The following is an 18,341-nucleotide window of genomic DNA, read 5'->3' as shown; positions in this document are numbered from 1 at the left end:
TCAAACTAACAATTTGTTTCATTGAATTTCACTTGATAGGGAAGCTTCGAAAGATACACAGTTTCCTCTCAGTATCATTGTATGTATAAAAATAAATAAAGGAAACTCTTTTCATCCCCCCTCTGATCCCCAGTTTGTATTGCAGTTACACAAGGATTTGAATTCAGAGAAGAAAAGTCTCCTTGCAATTGATTTCATTCAGTTTTTTGTAAATAAATAGTGAGGGGGACAAAAATAAATTGAACTGAAACTTCCACTTTTGTATTTGAGCTTTTTAAAGACATAAAACTGCTTTTTCATTCGATGCTTCAAATGGGTTTTGTGGTATAACTGGTCAGAGTCAGAGGTTTTAGGAAAAGAACAACCAAAAACAAAAAAAAGAAGCAAACTCTGCTTATTTAATAGCTGCCGTTTCGCCCTGGCTGGTGTAGCTCAGTGGATTGAGCACGGGCCTGTGAACCAGAGGATCTCGGTTCGATTCCCAGTCAGGGCACATGCCTGGGTTGCAGGCAGGTTCCCTGCAGGTCAGTTCCCTGCAGGGGGATGCACTAGAGGCAACCATACATTGATGTTTCTCTCCCTCTCTCCTTCCCCTCTAAAGATAAATAAATAAAATCTTTTAAAAAAATAGCTGCCATTTCTTTACCAGGAGAGGACTTTTGGTTAAATAGTTCTTTTTCCATTTAAATTATTTTTGTTGAGACTTCCATCGAGTTAGCTCAAGTGAATAAATAATTCTTATTCAAGCAAAGCAGAATGCAAGTTATTTCTTCTGCAGATTTCTTTCTACACCTGAAGAGAACAAAGCAAATTCCTTCCTGGGAAGTGAAACTAACACCTAATGAAAATGGAGATGACAGAAATGAACTTGCAGCCCTGGGGTACTGTCACCAGCAGCATTACAGTGGTTGCTGGTCAATACGCCCCACTTCCTTGCGTTATTATTACATTGGTTGAATCAAGCAAATCTATGGGCGGCCTATTTCTCACTGTTTCAGGAGGGAGAAATGGACTTGAGTTACAGAGAGGAGTACATTTGGTGATTTCTCTCTCCCTACCAGCCACAAGGCATATTTGTTTCTGATTATATTTTTAGGATTATAGACAGCAGTGAAGAATTGCTGAAAACAAAATCTTTGCCATCATTCAGTGGCGAATTGCTATAGATTTTATTTATTAATTACCCCCTACTTAGGTTGCTTCCTGTTCCACTGCTCATACCTACCTGTGGAAGAGAGTTGCTTTTTTGGTTTTTTTAATATTTGGGGAGGCAGAGAGAAGCCCAATTGGGTGTAAGCCATGCACATATCTATATTTAAACAATGATAAAAATTTTGTTTAAAAAAAGTGCACCCACCTAAGCTCCTCCAACATCTATAGTAGGGTATACTGTTCTTGTGTAGGTATCGTACAGGCAGATAATTTTTTGTATGATATTGTGGGTATAGTTTTATGCATTGCATAACTCTAACAAAATATAATGTGTATTTTTGCCTCCTCCCCCATTTTGTTTGCAAACAGTTATATTTTGTTTGCCTCTCATTAACCGTTACCTATTTTAAATGGATGTACATAAGCAATTGATTGCCTGATCTAACTAGGGTATATCCACATCAGGTGATAAAGGGCAAAAGGGAAATTGTAGAAAATAATAGCAAATAAAACCAAAAACTAGGGGAGCTGGCATTATTAGGTCAGGTGAATGTCAGGAGACTGCTTTCCGAAGTTTCACCTCCAGGAGCGCTGCCCCCTGCACACAGGTACAAGCATACATTTAGTGAATGATTTGCCTCAACTGACCCTGTGGCCAGGGCCATGCGCCACTGTTTTCTGCACTGGCCAGTCTCTGTTCAGCCTGTTCTCTGTGTTAGCAGAGTCACCTTTTCAAAGTATATGTTGATAAAGATGTTCTAAAATTAGATTGTTGTTATGGTTGTACATCTCCGTGAATATACTAAAAACCACTATATTGCAATGAAGCTGCTTTAAAGGAAGGCATACATCAGGCATACTGACTCCTCTTGGGCTCCTTCGGACTCATTTCAAAGCCCCGAAAGTCCTTTTCAAGCCCAGCCAGTGTCCTTTCCAAACCCAGCCAATTCACTCAGGCTGCTCTCCCCCTTGTACTCCATCCTCTCATCCTGCCAGTGACTTCACTTAAGTGACATCTCCTTCCCTGACTACTGTCTCCAAGTAATTTCTTCCCTACTTGTATTCTCTGTGGCTCTAATTTGTTCATTTTATTTAATTTTTCATGTTTGTTTCACTATGCATACAAACTAATTGTTGTAGTTATTAGCTCACCAGCCTAGTGGGCTGAAGCCCCGAGAAGGCAGGACTGATGTGGGGTCAGGCACTCCTGAATGGCTCGGTGTATTAGCATTTGACCTTGGAGAGACCATCACTACTTGCATACATCTCATCAAACTCCCTAGAAATTCTCTTTTTGGCCAGAGGGAGTTAGGAACTACTGTATGTGAAGGCATGGGTGCTCTGCTGGCTGCACAGAGGTCTGGAGAATAAATGGAGAGCTAGGCCTCTGGATGGTCAGGGTTTAAGTGGTGTCAATAGGAGGCAATAAGTTAACCAAAAATGATTCTTTGGGATCGAAGAAATTGCACATCGGGGAGCACAGATTTATACAGTAGCCCAAATAGTGGCACCTCCCACTCCCTGACAGGAGAGGGACTGGGGTGGGGTTGTGGGAAAAGCGGGGAGATGAGGCAAGTTGTGTTAAAGATGACCAAGTTCACTGGTGCTAGATGAACCTCCAAGTTCACTAGGAGGTTCAGTCTGTACTTCACAGGCTGGCTGGAGACTAGAAGGGCTGCATTTGTACCTCACGGATTGCTTACCAATGGTGTGGTCATCAGCCAAGTCCGGTTTTCATCCTTTTTTACAAAGAGAATACTCTCATTCTTACCGACTTCTTGGAATGTTGGTGCTCTTTGGTCCAGGAAGGAGGATGGAGAAGACTAGGTGTGCAAGGTGGTTCCTCTGTCACAATATGGCTGTGCTGCCTCTCACAGTGGTGTCCCTAATTTGGTCCTAGAAGTCACAAGTTTCTGGGTTTACTAAAGCTGCTCAGGTCTATCCTCAGCCATGCTTGGTATCTGGAGCAAATTGGTGTCGTGATCGGAGTGACTTCTGCATTTGATCACTGAACTGAGGGCTTAGAGCACATGCCTGCATTGTATTTTCTACTCTTTCATGGTTTGGGAATTACCTTGGTGGGTGTTTTTGTTAACATGAAGCTTGCCATATCTGAATTCTGAAATGTGAATCATGTACTCTGAGCTGGCATGTTTTGCTGGGGTTGGTGGATGTGCCATGGTTTTGAAATGGGTATGAGAGACATTTAAGTAGGGTTTTTTTTCCAGTCCATTTTGTTTTGTTGTATTAAAAAAAAATACAGGTATTTTTTTTAAAATATTTTATTTATTTATTTTTCGAGAGAGGGGAAGGGAAGGAGAAAGAGTGGGAGAGAAATATCAATGTATGGTTGCCTCTCATGCATCCCCTGCTGGGAACTGGCCTGCAACCCAGGCATGTGCCCTGACTGGGAATCAAACCGCGACACTCTGGTTCGCAGGCCCGCACTCAATCCACCGAGCTACGCCAGCCAGGGCAAAAAAATACAGGTATTTTTAAAATTTTACTTAATATTTTTCATTCAGCATTTCACAGGGAGTGTGTATATATAAATGTCTCAGCTATACAGGATGTTTCCAAAGTAGGTTTACAGTTGTGATTATGTGAAACACAGTTTATCCTTGTATTATTTATTAATTATTGTATTATATATGAACAACTGTCAATCTACTTTTGCCCCACCCTGTATAAGAAGCCCGAGTTATAAAGCTTATCCTTTATTTCTCAGTTATAAAAATTTATTAGGTAGTCACAGTTACAAATTTTAAAGAGAAGAAAAAGGAATTTATCAGTGTATTGATACAGAACAGGGCCAAGGGGAGTACGATATACTATTACTAGAAGGACCCCCTACTAGGTTTGCTTGTCAGCTGCCAGAGGAAAGTTGTCTCTCGATGCCAGAGATTTGTGAAAAGGAAAGGAAATTTGTATTTAAAGCTATACAGACTTAAAGTAGTGACCTAATGTCTTCATTCAAGTATCGAAGTCCTTTAGGATACCCACAGATGCACACAGTCCTTCCTTCTCTCTCTGCCCTATTCTGGGGTACTGTATCTCAGGAACAGAAGTAAACATCCATGATTCAGGTTCCCGGCACCATCAGCTGTGTCGCCATCCAGGAAGGATCTCTGATTAATCCAAAGTCATGTGGAACCTTCTCATGGCCCACCAACAAAAGCACTTACACCCCTTTCCTTCCAGGCAAAGTCTCTCTTATTTCTTAAGCCATGCGGCCAAAAGGAGTACCCCAAAGCTGTGGGGGTCCCCACTCTGCCAAAACCGTGTGGTTCTCTTCTCAATGGCTGCCGTGTCTGGGTTTAAATCCCTGCACCAACCTTCCTCTGTAAAACCCCCATTTCCAGCTCCTCCTACAATCAGTTACACCTGCTAGCATTTCTGTATTATTCCATGTTTATTGGGCTGCCATCGTTAGTCTGGACAGGTATGGCCCCATGTCATGGGGCCAGTCTTCTCCAAGCTCCCACGTAGGTGCTGTAACCACAGGGAACTACCCCCCAGGTACTTGTTGGGTGGAAGTCACTTCCATCTCCCTGGCTCAAAGCATGGCCACAGCTATTTAATATATCTATGCAGCCAGTTAAAGGTTATAGATATGTTAAATGACCATGCCAGAGGTTAGCTGCAAAGCTGTGGCTGTACAAAACAGCTCTGCATGTTCCTGCTCCATGTGTCCCTTCCCCTGTGGGGGGGGGAGGGGTGAGGACATCCTTTATAGCCTTCTAATATTTTCTGGACACCTTTACTTCTGGACCTCATTCAAATCCCTATTTGTGGCCCCCCTCTGGGCTGCATCCTGTTTCAGTATCATTTTGTTTTTCTAGCTCCAGTTGTAACTTAGTATTAACTTGTTCTGGAATACAAGTGCCTTTTTTAATAGATAATAACCAATGTTTATATAATTGTAATGGAATATTCTCCACATCATGTTAGAAAAATGACTATTTTTTTGTTACATTATCATAACATGATTTTATCTTAGACAGTTGCCAGTGGTATTGGAAACAGTAGACTAGGCAGCTTCTTTCTTTTGCATTTGTTACATTTTAGTTTTCTGAGGCACATGTGTAAACTGTTTCTCACTTGTGATGTTTATTTTTGAGCAGGTGGAGTAGCATTTCACACAGGTATTTTTGTAATTACTAAAATTCAATTTTGTAAAGAATAGTTGTATAAAGACAGTTACATAGGCTTCAAAGTAATGGTTTAGGTATGTGTGTTCTTGGACAGGTTATATGCTGTTTCTGAATAATTGTAGGTAAGCCACAAGATTATTGGAAGAATTACATGAGCCATTGTATTGATGCTACTTTTAATAACGCCTGTCCCATAGGCAGTAATTGAGTTAGTAAGCAGCTTATCATTGGGCCAGGCCCTGGGTGGCAAACTTAGATGACCATAAGGAGTGACAGGGAATAAACATGATCATATTGGGAATGGGTGGGGTCATGATTCTTCTCCAAAAACGTAGTCGCTATTGACTTGGCATATTGCTGCTGTTTAGGAACAAAGTGCGGATGTCCTGTTAAGCAAAACATGGATATTGGAGTTCTCTGTGTTGGCAGTACTTAAAGATATACACATACATGTACAGTGGGTGAAATAGAACATCTGGGTCAATGGCTGTATTTGGCGTGATGGCCACAGTATGGAGTTCTGCGGTCTGTACTCGCCATTTCTGTTGATTGTCAAGGATTCAGAGAGGTGGTGCAATTGTCAAATTAGAAGTGTGGATTTGTGGCAGTTGTCATTAGCAGACACCATCCATGACTAATCCGTGTTTTCCTAGGAATCTTGTAAGATCGAGAGACATGATTCCTTGAAAATCATACAGTGTTAAAATGGATTGAAAGAATTGGTTGATTTATTTTTATCTGTTGTTATAAAATGTTTGAAGTCAGGCATAGAATTCTTTTTTAGGAGTGTGGCTCTGAGCTCCTGTGTAAATCAGTTTTCTTAGTGTACGTTTTCTCGAACCTGTTCGGAAGCATGTGTTTTTATTTCTGAAACTTTAAAACTGTTAATGTAGCCAAGAGCAGAGGCCTGGCTCAGATTTTTTCTTCCTTTTAGTCCTATTTGATTGAAAACCAGATTCTGCTTTTGGAGTGGACGTTGCTTTACAGTGAAATAATGAAGAGAGAATTTCAGTATTTTGCTTCTTCCTCTGACTCAATTCATCTTTACCAGCCTGCTTTGCGCTCCCCTTTCCCCTAGGATACTGCATTGCTGCGTGATTCCTCCTTCCCGTGAATTGCCTGTAAGTGTCAGTCATGGCTCTATGTGAGGTTTATACTTCAGATGATGAGAAGACAGATTTTTATAGTTGGGACAATAAGTACAATTGACTATGATAAAATAGATAATTTACTGTAACATCTGCTGTATTTGAGGTCAGCTCAATATCACAAATAACTGAGGGACTGTTTGTAATGAAGTAGTTACAAAGGAATGCACTTCCTGATTTTGCTTTTTGGGGCACTCGATAAGTACATTTTACTACATTTAATTGAAAGACAGGCACAGAGGAGATGAGAGGCTGATTGGAATATTTAATTATTTTAACTATAATTTGATACTTTTGCCCATTATAGGCACAAAAAAAGATAAAGATTTGTTCATTTTAGATTATTGTGTGGTTTTAGTGTTTTTAAATGCTCTTAAAATTTAGAGAAAATTATGCTTGACAGCGATTTCGCCATCCTTGAGGGATCTTTAATTAGTTTGTTGTGCTAGCAATTATAATAGATGTAAACAGCCTGCTTAACTGCTTGCCTGCCATTCTGGAAATATGCATTCTGGATTTGCAAAAACGAGTGCTTTTTACTTATTTTAGTGGGCTGGTTTCTGGCAGTAACTCTGGCAGTGAACTAGGACTCTTGTTACATGGGAGCCATCTATCATCATCCAAAGTACTTTTCATTCTGGCATTGGGTAACCAGAATTTACTTTTTTGTTTTGATGTTTTCAATTTTGGTTGGAAACTGACCACTTCTCCCAGGCATCTTAAGTCCTTTGGAATGACCTAGAGTTGGACATACAGTTAAAAGTGGAAATACGCTCAACCGTCACTGATCTATCTTGCCTTGAGTACAAGATGCGTTGTAGTGCATCTTGTAATACAACATGTTGTAGGTGGAACTCTGGGCTGTTATCATCATAAACTTACTGTTTTCACCTCTCCCTGACCTCTGCCCTCTAACCACTTTACCCTGTGGCAGATCTTGACATAGGTGTTATTCAGTGGATGCTGTCGGTTCAGTATGGTAAGATGAAACCTAATGTGGAGGGGTGCTGTGTTTATTTCTTGGAGTGACAACATGTCTTCCTTTCTTGGTGGGCACCTCAGATTCCATTTATTTTTTCAGATAAACAAATGCCTGTATGTAAATATACCACCTTTCTTAAAAACAGTAAGACATCAGTTGTACTCTGTAATTTCAATTCATGCATTTGCAGTTGTGGGAGAAAAATGTTTCTCTTGATCTCATGTACACTCAGTGACCCTTCCTCTGACATTAAAACCAAAGAAAAGACATTTATGTCCAGAATGTTATCTAGTGTAGTGTTTAGAGGAGCTGTTTTCTTTGTACGAAAAATGTTCATCCTGCATGTTAACACAGAAGAGTGAACACAGCTTGAAACTCTTTTTCTTCCCAAGTTAGAATTTCTGTGAAACCCTGAGAGTAAGGATTGCACAGAATCCTTCCTCCTGAAGATTACGGTTGAGGCAGATGGGATACACATCTGCTTTTATATTCTCAGAATAAGAACACTTCTTGTTTTAAACTGTGTCTGGTGGCTCTGGGAAATTAAACCATGCACATAAAAACAGTTTGTATCTTTGGAGGTGGGTTACTCTTAGGATATTTTTATAGGAAATTATTGGGCCATTGGGTTTGGAAACTTTCTTATCTTTTTCACTTGAGGCTGGAAATGAAATATTGGTAGAAGTTCTCAAAGGCGATAGAGTTCATGAAAACTACCTGGTGAAAATACCTATCACCTTGCATAGCAACTGGATTCCTCCTGATGAGTGAGACACCAGCACAGTGGCCAGTTGATGCTTTGGGTTTTAAAAACCTCTATTTTCATCCTGTCAGAACTGAGAGACGCAGATTATCTTGGATGGTGGGAGTAGCTGGATTTTTCCTTTGTAAACTCATTTCATTATTACGGTATCCATACCCTTGAAGGCTGCCCAAGTTTGATATTTCTCACGCCCGGGTTAGGCCGTGCGTGCGGGTGTGCCTGTGGCACTCATGCATTTCTGTGTGTTGGGTTAGACACACTAGGGGTGACCTCTGTGAGCGGCGGTCTGCATCCTTGTACAGGACTGAATGTTTTTGTACCTCTTGTTACCTCACTGCATTCTCAGTTCTGACAAGTTTGGTTACCGCCCTTTTAAAAGCCCCTCTGAGCTTTCTGCTAATGGACAAGTTCAGCCCCCGCTGTGGGCTGGGTGCTGTAGAACTTGGTAGGTTGTGTTTGCCTAACACCAGCTCATCCTCTTTGTTCGACACATGATAATTAAGGGCAGATTTACAGTTATTGTCTGTTCTGAAGAATGAAACTACATAGTTTCGTAAGCATGCTTTATTTTTAATTGTATAATTAAGTTGCCAACATAAACAGGGATACAATTTTACATTATGGTAAGGATAGGTAAAGGCACGCATTTGCATAATTAAATTTTCTGCACAGAAGATATTGAAAATCAATAGCATGATTCATAGCCTTACCATACGTATTGTTGCCATGCTGCCATTGGTTGGCTGTTGGAATTTCAAAGAGTGCACGTAGTACTAAAATGGACTGAATTTGGTGTGCTGAGTCTGTGTCTTTACTTGGGAATCACAGATTGTTTCTTTTAGCAAATCTCTGTTCCTCGCCAGTAAAATAGTAAGTGCTTTAATATGCTTGATACGCCTTTATGTCTGCTGTTCAAATAATAATTTTAAATTTTTTAAAATAAAGTCTTTGTCATACTATGAAAATACATCTGGGACTAAGATTTTGTTTTGTTTTAAACGTACAAGTGCCAGTAGTCTATGATTATGTTCTCATTCAAGGAAAAGGAAATCACACATTATTGACATAGATGAAATAAAAGGGAACAGTAAATATAGTCATCTTCACGGCGTAGTTTATGTGTTATAAAGAAACCTGGTGCCAGGATAATAATTCGTTGCTACCCCATGCATTTCTGAGTTGTCTCTTCAAAGAGTAAGTGCTTATGAGGTCCTGGGGGTGGTTATTCCTTCCTGCTTCATGTTGTAGATGGTTCTCGTTTCCGGTGTGTTTGCTTGTGGTGTATGTAAAAACAGCATGTAGGTACATGGATACACACACCCTTATCCCCAAGACAGACTCCATCGGCCTCCTGATTTTTCATGTATTCATTGTCACTTACTCACTAGTTATTTTTTTAAATATTTTATTTATTTATCTTTAGAAGGGAAGGAGAGTGGGAGAGAAATATCGATGTATGGTTTGCCTCTTGTGCGTCCCCTGCTGGGAACTGGCCTGCAACAGAGGCATGTATATGCCCTGACTGGGAATTGCACCACAGTCTTTTGGTTCCGAGGCCTGCACTCAATCCACTGAGCTACACCAGCCAGGGCACTTACTCACTAGTTATTGAACATCCATTACACATAAGGCTTCATTGTGGCTAGTAGGTTGGGAGTCCCTTTTTCTCCTGGGAGCTCAGAGCCCTTCCGGGGCCACATGCAGCATGCTTTTCAGAATCAGGGTTTCCTGCCCATTCTCACCTTGCTGTGTCCAGTCCACATTGCACCTCAGTTCTCTGGGAGTGAGATGAAGACCAGGGTAACCACCTTCCTCGAGGTGGCCTTCTCCTCCATGTTACTTCTTGTCCTTTGGCCTGTATACAGCAAAACCACACCTCTTACTTTTGTCCCAAGTTGATCTGCCTTTAGACAGGCAATTCCATTGCTCACACCACAGTGCAATATGTACGGATGGCTAGAAAGGTGTCTGCCCTTGAGGGCATGGATGCCATTGACCTCCAGTGTCAGAGGAGGACCTTCTGGCACGTACCTCTCTTGTTTCTTGAATTAAATATGTCTTTGTAGTTTTAATTTTTTAATAGTACATACTTTATTGACCTGGGGAGCTGGCGCAATCGTTGGAAACCCTCACGGCCCCTATCCAGGCGTTAGGGTCTGTTTCTCAGTACTAGCAAGTCGTTGTACTCACTGATGAAGCTCTGGGCTCTTGCCTTTGCTGTCCAGGCAGGATGGGTGGTGCAGCTGCTAGTGCAGAAGCCACGCAAGTGAGAGACAGGCCTGGCAGCCTTGGTCCCCCTTTGCCCCACCCTGGTTTTCTCAAAAGTTCTGGTAAATGGAAAGTACCTCCTTTTCAGGAAAAAAGAAAGGAGGGCTGGTTGTGGAGACTATGATACCAGATAATATCTATTGTAAAAGGCATAGGTGTTAATATCCTGGAGGATAACCTCATTCTCTTTCCTGGGATACCTGGTTCATTTGTCAGTTTTCTGGCAGAACTCTGGCACGGTTCAGGTTTGTTGGTCTAAATTCTGGGGCTCACACCACACTGGCTGATCTCTAGCCAGCTCTTTACTGGTGGTGAGACTCAGCATGTGAAGTTACAGGCTGTAGGGCATGGGCTGAGACTGTCAGAGCTGAACTGGACCCTAGGTCTGTCTCATCAGGGAGGTTTGTGCTTCTTATTTTTGACTTCAAGAGAATCACCTGGATAACTTGGAAAAAAAATACTGTTACCTGGTGCCCCCTAGACCAATTAAATTCTGATATCTGCAGGTGGGGTCCATAGTATAGGGTTCTTTAATTTTCTAATTTTTATTTTTTTAAAGCAGCCAGAGTTGAGAGTCAGAGCTGTGGTCCATTAGTGACATTTATGGACGGAGAACTTGATGATCAGGAGTTTAAGTGACTTTTTTGAAGGTCATCAGATCAGTTCCTGTCATTTGTCATCTTTTGCATATAAAAGACAGAAAAGTAAACTTTGGCAGGTAATTGGTTTATGTAAATATGAAAGTTAACATGGGGTTGATTTTAAATTGGCTTTGTCCCTGGCTTAAAATTTCCCAACAAGAATCCACCTCTAGAGTTTGCTTCGTCTGGTTTGGTTGTACTCTTGAGCTTCTCTGCTGATCGCTTTCTGGACCCTCAATCACCTCCTTGAGGCTTCCGGCTCATACTATAATAATTGAGGAAGAGAGAATAATCTCTCTGATTGGCGGATGTCCCCATTTCTAAACATATCATTGGGGCCAGGGGCATAGTTTACAGTCTGCCTGGCATAAGCCAGTGTCTACCCCAACCTGGAGCTGGTGGGGAGATGGGTGAGGGGGCCACTGTATGATTCCTGGCTAAGGGAGTGGGTAGGGAGGTAGAGTGGTTTAAGAACAGTGACTGCAACACATTGCCACTGTGTTACCAGGCTTTAGTTCTGGCCAGGTGCTCAGTTGGTTAGAGCCTGGTCCCCTTAGGCCAAGGTTGCAGGTTTGATCGAGGGTCAGGGCACATACAAGAATCAGTCAATGAACACCTGAATGGATGGAACAGCAAATTAATCTCTTTCTCTCTCTCTCTCATCAATAAAAACAACATAAAAGCACTACATGCCCATTCAGAGTTAGGAGCTCTGCTGATAGTAACTTGTGTATCTTCATAACTGTCCTGTGGGATTGATATTTTTATCTCCATACGACAGGGTAGCTGAGGCTTCAGTCACATGTCCTAATGGAAGTCTCATGGATTACTCCCAAGGCCAAGACACTCTTTTACTTGAATTATTTGGGAGCAATTAGAGTGACTAGCTCTAAGATGCATAGTCAATAGACATATTTGAAAATGTCCTTATAGACATGGAAAATAAATCTAACAATTATTCATTTGGTATGCTTTAGTGTATGGGAAAAATAGACTTAGAGACTAGTTGGGAGATTTTATTTTATTATTATTATTACTTTTTAATCCTTACCAGAGGGTATGTTCATTGATTTGAGAGAGAGATGTGAGAAACATTGATCGATTGCCTCCTACACATGCCCAGACCAGGGATTGAACCTGCAATCCAGGTATGTGCCCTGACTGGGAGTCAAACCCACAACATTTTTGTGTATGGAATGATTCTCCAACTACCTTAGCCACCCAGTTAGGGCAGGAGATTTTATTATCGATTACTAGAAGCTTAGAATGGTCAACTTCCTGGGGTTCTATATGGCTCATCTGCAAAAGCCAGGATGGAGTGGATGGAAGGTACTTAAACCTTCATCATTCTTGAAAAATGAATAGTGAGTTACATTTTCACTTTGTCATTCTGGACCAATGAGCAATGACACCAGGTTTGCCTTTTAGATGTGGGTTAGTATTGTGAAAGATTCTTTTTTTTTTCCGGAAGGGTGCATGTCAGTGGACTTTGTTCTTTGTTCAGTCATTACTTCTCTTAAAGCCAGTCCTTGCCATTCTTTGCAATTGACATGTAAGCATAAAGTATTGTACATGTTTCCCAATTTTCCTCATGACTCTCACAGTATACCTACAAAGCTAATGCTCTCATGGTGAGATTATTCTTGTTACTGTGACTAATTTGAAGTAGAGAAAGTATTTTGTTTCTCTGGTGCCATCTTAATCTTCAATTGATTGTACAGTTCCCCTAACTATTTTCTTTGCTTTTTAGAAGCACATTTGATTTTGTTTGGGTGCACTTAAATGTTAACATAGACAGCTGGGATGTATTGTTTGAAGTGCAGTTCCATTTCATTTTGGATTCTGGGCACCTGTGATATTTGTCTTTTTAAACATCAGTGCACTCAGGTGTGGGCTCACAACAAAAGAAATTTGCGTCCGTGATAGGATGGGAGGGGAGGGCTTTGAACACTGTAGCTGGCAGATGGCAACCCTCCACAGTGGGGCAGAAGATTGGATTCATTTTGAGTGTTCACAGAATACCTCATTAAGCACTGTTTCTTTTCTGCTGTCCTTGGACGGTTTTAAATTTCACATTGTCTGGTGCAACAGGCGGCCGACTATTTGGGGCTCAAAGGATGTGGAGGTCTGATACTTAACATGGGAGGTCTCCTAAGCCTCAGACTGTGCTTGGGGTGGGTGACAGAAGCCCTGGCGTTGATGGAGGCATGCTGAAGTTCGGTTGCCTGACCTGCTGCATACTTACCTTTGTGACCTGGGACTCTGAACCTTAATTCCTCCATCTGTAAAAGAGAGAGAACGACCCTTGCTCTCTGAATATCAAATAAGGCTAGATAGAGGTCCCTTTGCACCTGGGACATGAGCTTATATATGTGGTTGGAACCAAAATCACAGGTTACTGGTCTACTTGTTGTACGACTTGGGGCAAGTTAAGTTAACTTCTCTAACCTCCAGTTTGCTTAAATATGGAATGGCCTCACCATTGGGGTCATTGTGTCTACTGCCTGGGGGTCTTTTGCAGATGAAATAAAATAACGTACATAAGTACCTAGTATATTGCCCTTGTTGGCACAAAGTAAAGACTCACTGTAAGCTGTGGTTGATGTTAATATTAATCATGGTAATTTCTCTAGAGTCTCCTGTAGCAGTTTTTCTGTAAAACCAAGAGGTTCTATTCAGTTAGTATAAGGTCTGTGCGTCTGGGAAGTCACTTAGCTGTGCGCTTTTGGCACCTTCCTGTGTCCATTGGGGTGATGACTTTGTCTCACTGTGGCTCTCCTTGTCTTCCAGCATTGACAGAAGGCTACGTTGGCTCCCTTCAGGACAGCAGACACAGCAGTTCAGCGCAAATCCGCAGGCGCAAAGCCTCAGGGGACCCGTACTGGGCCTACTCTGGTAAGTTGATTTGTCCTGGCCAGGATCACACAGGCCAGTTAATGTCCCATTAAACTCACTGGGAAGCACACTTCGATTTCTGTCTGTTCAAACCTTTTGTAGTTCCCTAAAAGTTGTAATAGTCAAGCCTGCTTTGCCTCAAGGTTATTCAAGAACCTTAATTTATCTCTCCCACCTGTTTTCCCACCTGTTTTCTCAACTTGTTTTTCCCCTAAATTTATTTCCTGAACTTTACTTGTTAATGAGTTATTGTATCAAACTTGTAATTTTCCAAAAGATGCAGCTATTTTTCTTCTTTTGCTCTCTAGTGGCTGTGATTGTAGAGAGCAGAAAATACAAGGCTAGTCTTGAGCTGCTAAATGTCTGCTAAATATTGCAAAGCATCACATATCAAAATGACCTATTATGCTTTGATCCAAGAAATGCAACTTGAGCTTCAGATCAGATTTTAGTGGAATCTACTTCAGCACTCTAGTCTGTGGTATTCTGTAGTTCTTTTCATTTTTATTTTTACTCTTAGCTTTTGAACCAGTAGAGAGAGAGACCACTATAGGTCAGGGCAAAAGTAGGTATACAGTTGTGAGTCTGTGAAACACAGAGTTTATTCTTGTATCATTAGTTATTAATTATTGTACTATTTTTTAATACAAATTGTAAATCTATTTTTGCCCCACCCTGTATTGTAACCATGTTATTACAATGGTAGTAATTTTATTACATTATAAAGAGAAAAAAATGAAGTCCTATATGAATACACAGACCTTTCTAAATTATGTCTCTAAAGCAAACACTTGATAGGTGACTTCTGTTTCTAAAACAGATTTTGATGCTCAGTACATGGAAGATGTAGCTAATTAAGGAGAAATACTTGAGAAGATAGACCACTAGAAATTACTTGGCACTGAAGATCCAAGTTCTTTCTATAAAAAGGCTTGGAGGCAGAGTAGTCTTAATAATACATCTATGTATTTCGCAATGTTGTTGCATACAGAGCTGAATGGTATTATTCTCAAAATGATATTCATGTTCTGAATCTTGAATTTCTACGTGCAGATCCTCTTAAATTTATGTCAGTATAAAATTTATAGGCCTGATCTTTAATTGCACCTTATCTATTGGCTTTCTGCATCTTTTTGTCTATTGATAAATCTCCTGCTCCTACAGGGAGAGTAGCCTATCTGTTTTGTTTTGCGAAGAGCAGATAGTGATTCTGAAGTCTTCCATCACACCCAGTTCTTGTGATTAGAATGATCTAATTAAAGCCTCTTTGTCAACAATTTTGATAAATGAAGGAAATGGGGAGATGAATGCCAAAAATTACATATATATATATATATATATATACATACACACACACATATATATATACATACATACATACATACATACATACATATATATATATATAGCTTCTTGCCAAGAAACCTGAAGAAAATTGATCTTGTACTCTGTGGCTTCAGTTCAGTTAAGAAGAGGCAAAAAATGGCCTGCTGTTTACGGTTCTTCAATTTAGAATACTGATGCTGTTAGTCAGAAATTGGAAGTTATATCTCATCAGCATCTCCAGTTGAAAATGGCAGTGAAGGGGTGAAAGACTTCAAGCCTCGCATTACTTATGGTGGTTAAGAGTGGACAGAGTGGCATGATCTTTGGGATGGTGTAATTGTAGATATTGTTACGTCCAGTGGACTCACTGAGTCTCCATTTTGTAATTCTGGAATGCGTTGTGTCCGGATTTGGGAACTTCTTCTGTTGATGGAAAGTTTGATATTTCAACCTCAGGAGTTTGCAAGCTGTTCTGTGATGGTGCAAATGGTAAGTATCTTAGGCTTAGCAGGGCATATGGTCTGTCTCTGTTACAACTAGCCATTTCAGTGTAAAAGCCGCCATACATAAATAATACCGGGCACATTGGCTGTGTTCCCATACATTTTATTCATGAACACTGAAATTTGAAATTTATGTAATTTTTATGTCAGGAAGTATTATACCTTCTTTTTTGATTTTTTCCCCCCCTCAACAATTAAAAAAATACAGAAACCATTCTTATTTTGCAGGTTATACTCACATAGCTGCCATTTGGATAGGGTCCACAGGCTATAGTTTGTCAACCCCTGCTTTTTAATTCATTTTTTTCCTGGAATTGGGATTGGACAGTCACATGAGGATGCCCAGAAAGACAGGGACTGGTATGGAAGAACCGTTAAGGTCACTTACTAGACTTAATGGAGAAAAATCGAAGGAGAAGAAAAGAATGAGAAAGGTATCATTCTCATTCTGTGGTATATAGTCCTCATGCTTTACTGCTGGAAAATTCTACCATGGTTGTATTATTAGCTGTTGCTTCACATCTGTGGGTGAGGAAAAATAAAATTTCCTCCTGCCCTTAGAATATTCTTCTGGCTAGACTAATAATCAAAACAACATAAGGCAGATTAATAGGAGAATATCAAGTTTTAATACCTGTATACGGAGAATTCAGATAAGCATAAAAATTCCAAAGACAGTAACACGAACTGTGATATAATAGTCATTCTGGACTAAGGAAGTAGGTGGGGTAGGGCTCTAGAACTTCTGAAAAGCGTTAATATTTAGTAAACGAGTATTTGTCGGGCAGCTTTAGAAGGAGGGAACACGGAGGACTTTGCTCAGATGGACCTTGCCAGGCTCCTCCTTGTCCATCATTGGACGGTTCATATTAAAATACAGTTACTTGTGGTATCTATGGCAATATCTTTCTTTTGGGGGCAGGCCCTCTATCTAAATTCCTCAAGGCAGTTAGGGGGAAGGTCACACCTTTTTTTCTTTTGTTTCTCAAAATGAACCAGGTTAACATAAGTAATATCTCTAAAGGCATATTTTATGGTGCCAGCTTCTGCTTCCTCTCACACATAAGTGGTGGAATATTGGTTCTCATGTCCAGAAGACTTGGCGTGTATCAAAAATGTTGCTTGTTACTTTTGGCACACCAAATCAGGGCCTTTAAATCACAGTAAAACAGATGTTGGACTATGAGCTGTAGGTATAGCTGTAGGTATAAGTGGTGCTTGAAAACTGGGGCTGCCAAAAGAAAGGCTTGTTTGTGGAGGGAAGCATTTTGAAAGTTAGCAAGAACAAACAGGACACATCTGAATGATTGGTTTCATGGTTCAGATTTTAATCTCACACCTCCAGTTCACAGATTTGTCTTTTTTCCTCCTAAGGTAATGCTTTGCTGGTAGGGTGTGTGAGAGTATGAATTTTGAATTCATATAGATAGGTTATGGTTTAAATCTAAGTTTTATCTGCTGATATCCTCATGATGTTGGGAGGATATTTAATTGCTTGGATCCTTAGTGTTCCCATCTTTGGAATAGAAATAATTAATACTACTTCCCTCATAGAGTTGTTATGGCGATGAAGTGAGATAATATGTGTGACAGTTTAACAAACATCTGGCATAAAGTACCTGGTATTACTCTTGCTGTTTTTGACACTATTGTTGTTTTTATTGGAATTTCCATGGCTAAGTATTACTTAGCGACCACCCAATTAACAGTGGGTGGTTGCTAAGTAATACTGATCACTAAGAGAGCTAAATTTTATCACTCATAATTTCCAATAATTTCCCATTTGGGATTTGGGAACGAGGGTTAAGGAAACTATCCTTAAGTTCAGGGCTTCATTAACAAACTACAAACCACTGCCTACTTTCGAGAGTGAAGTTTTATTGGAACACAACCATGCCTGTTCCTTGGAGTGTTGTCACTGGCTGGTTTTACACTACAACCGAGAGTTGAGTGGTTCACATAGACCTTTGACCAAATAGTCTAGAACTTTATTATCTGGCCCCATTACAGAAAAGGCTTGCTTTTCTGTTCATGTTGATACAGCCCTGGTTTGGGAGCAGATGTTAGCATGACTCAAACAGAAGTTTTCAGAGATTTGGAACATGATTTTGCCTCCCTACTCCCAACCCCTTACCTGCCTCATCCCCTTGCGTCTTGCATTTCTATTCTGCTGGAATATCCTTGGCAAGCTTGGGTTAGCATTCATAGTGATTCTGGTGGTCCTGCTTTTTGAGAGGACTTGGAAGGAACAAAGATAAGTGAGTGGGAAGTTGAAGGGATACATCAGGGAGATGAGTGGGCACTGGCCATTCTGGGGTCCCCTGTGTTACTGTGTCCTATTGTAGGTTACCTTCCTGTGGATGGTGTTTGGTGAAAGATGCTGATTTTGTTACTCCACTGGCGTTCTACCCCACTCACTTGAGGAGAGTTGTGTAAATATCTAAGCTTGTTTTTAGGATATGATAGTAATACCAATTCATTCGTATTAGCACAACTTTTTGCTTTAATA

The 18,341-nt window shown here is 40.5% G+C and overlaps 1 protein-coding gene across 3 annotated transcripts in view; it reads left to right on the top strand.

Moving 5' to 3' along the window:
• PTPRG (protein tyrosine phosphatase receptor type G) overlaps positions 1–18,341 on the top strand; it is a 720,169-nt gene that overhangs the window by 175,945 nt on the left and 525,883 nt on the right. For all 3 annotated transcript variants that reach the window (XM_053669375.1, XM_053669374.1, XM_053669376.1), the window contains exon 2: positions 13,899–14,003. In XM_053669375.1, the coding sequence (XP_053525350.1) occupies positions 13,899–14,003 (105 nt within the window). The remainder of the gene's footprint in view (positions 1–13,898; positions 14,004–18,341) is intronic.

The sequence above is a fragment of the Artibeus jamaicensis genome, unplaced genomic scaffold (genome assembly GCF_021234435.1).
Source record: "Artibeus jamaicensis isolate MK-2021 breed Jamaican fruit bat unplaced genomic scaffold, CSHL_Jam_final contig_519, whole genome shotgun sequence".
NCBI lineage: Eukaryota > Metazoa > Chordata > Mammalia > Chiroptera > Phyllostomidae > Artibeus > Artibeus jamaicensis.
The sequence above is the reverse complement of the archived record's forward strand: the minus strand, read 5'-3'. Positions and strand labels throughout refer to the sequence as shown.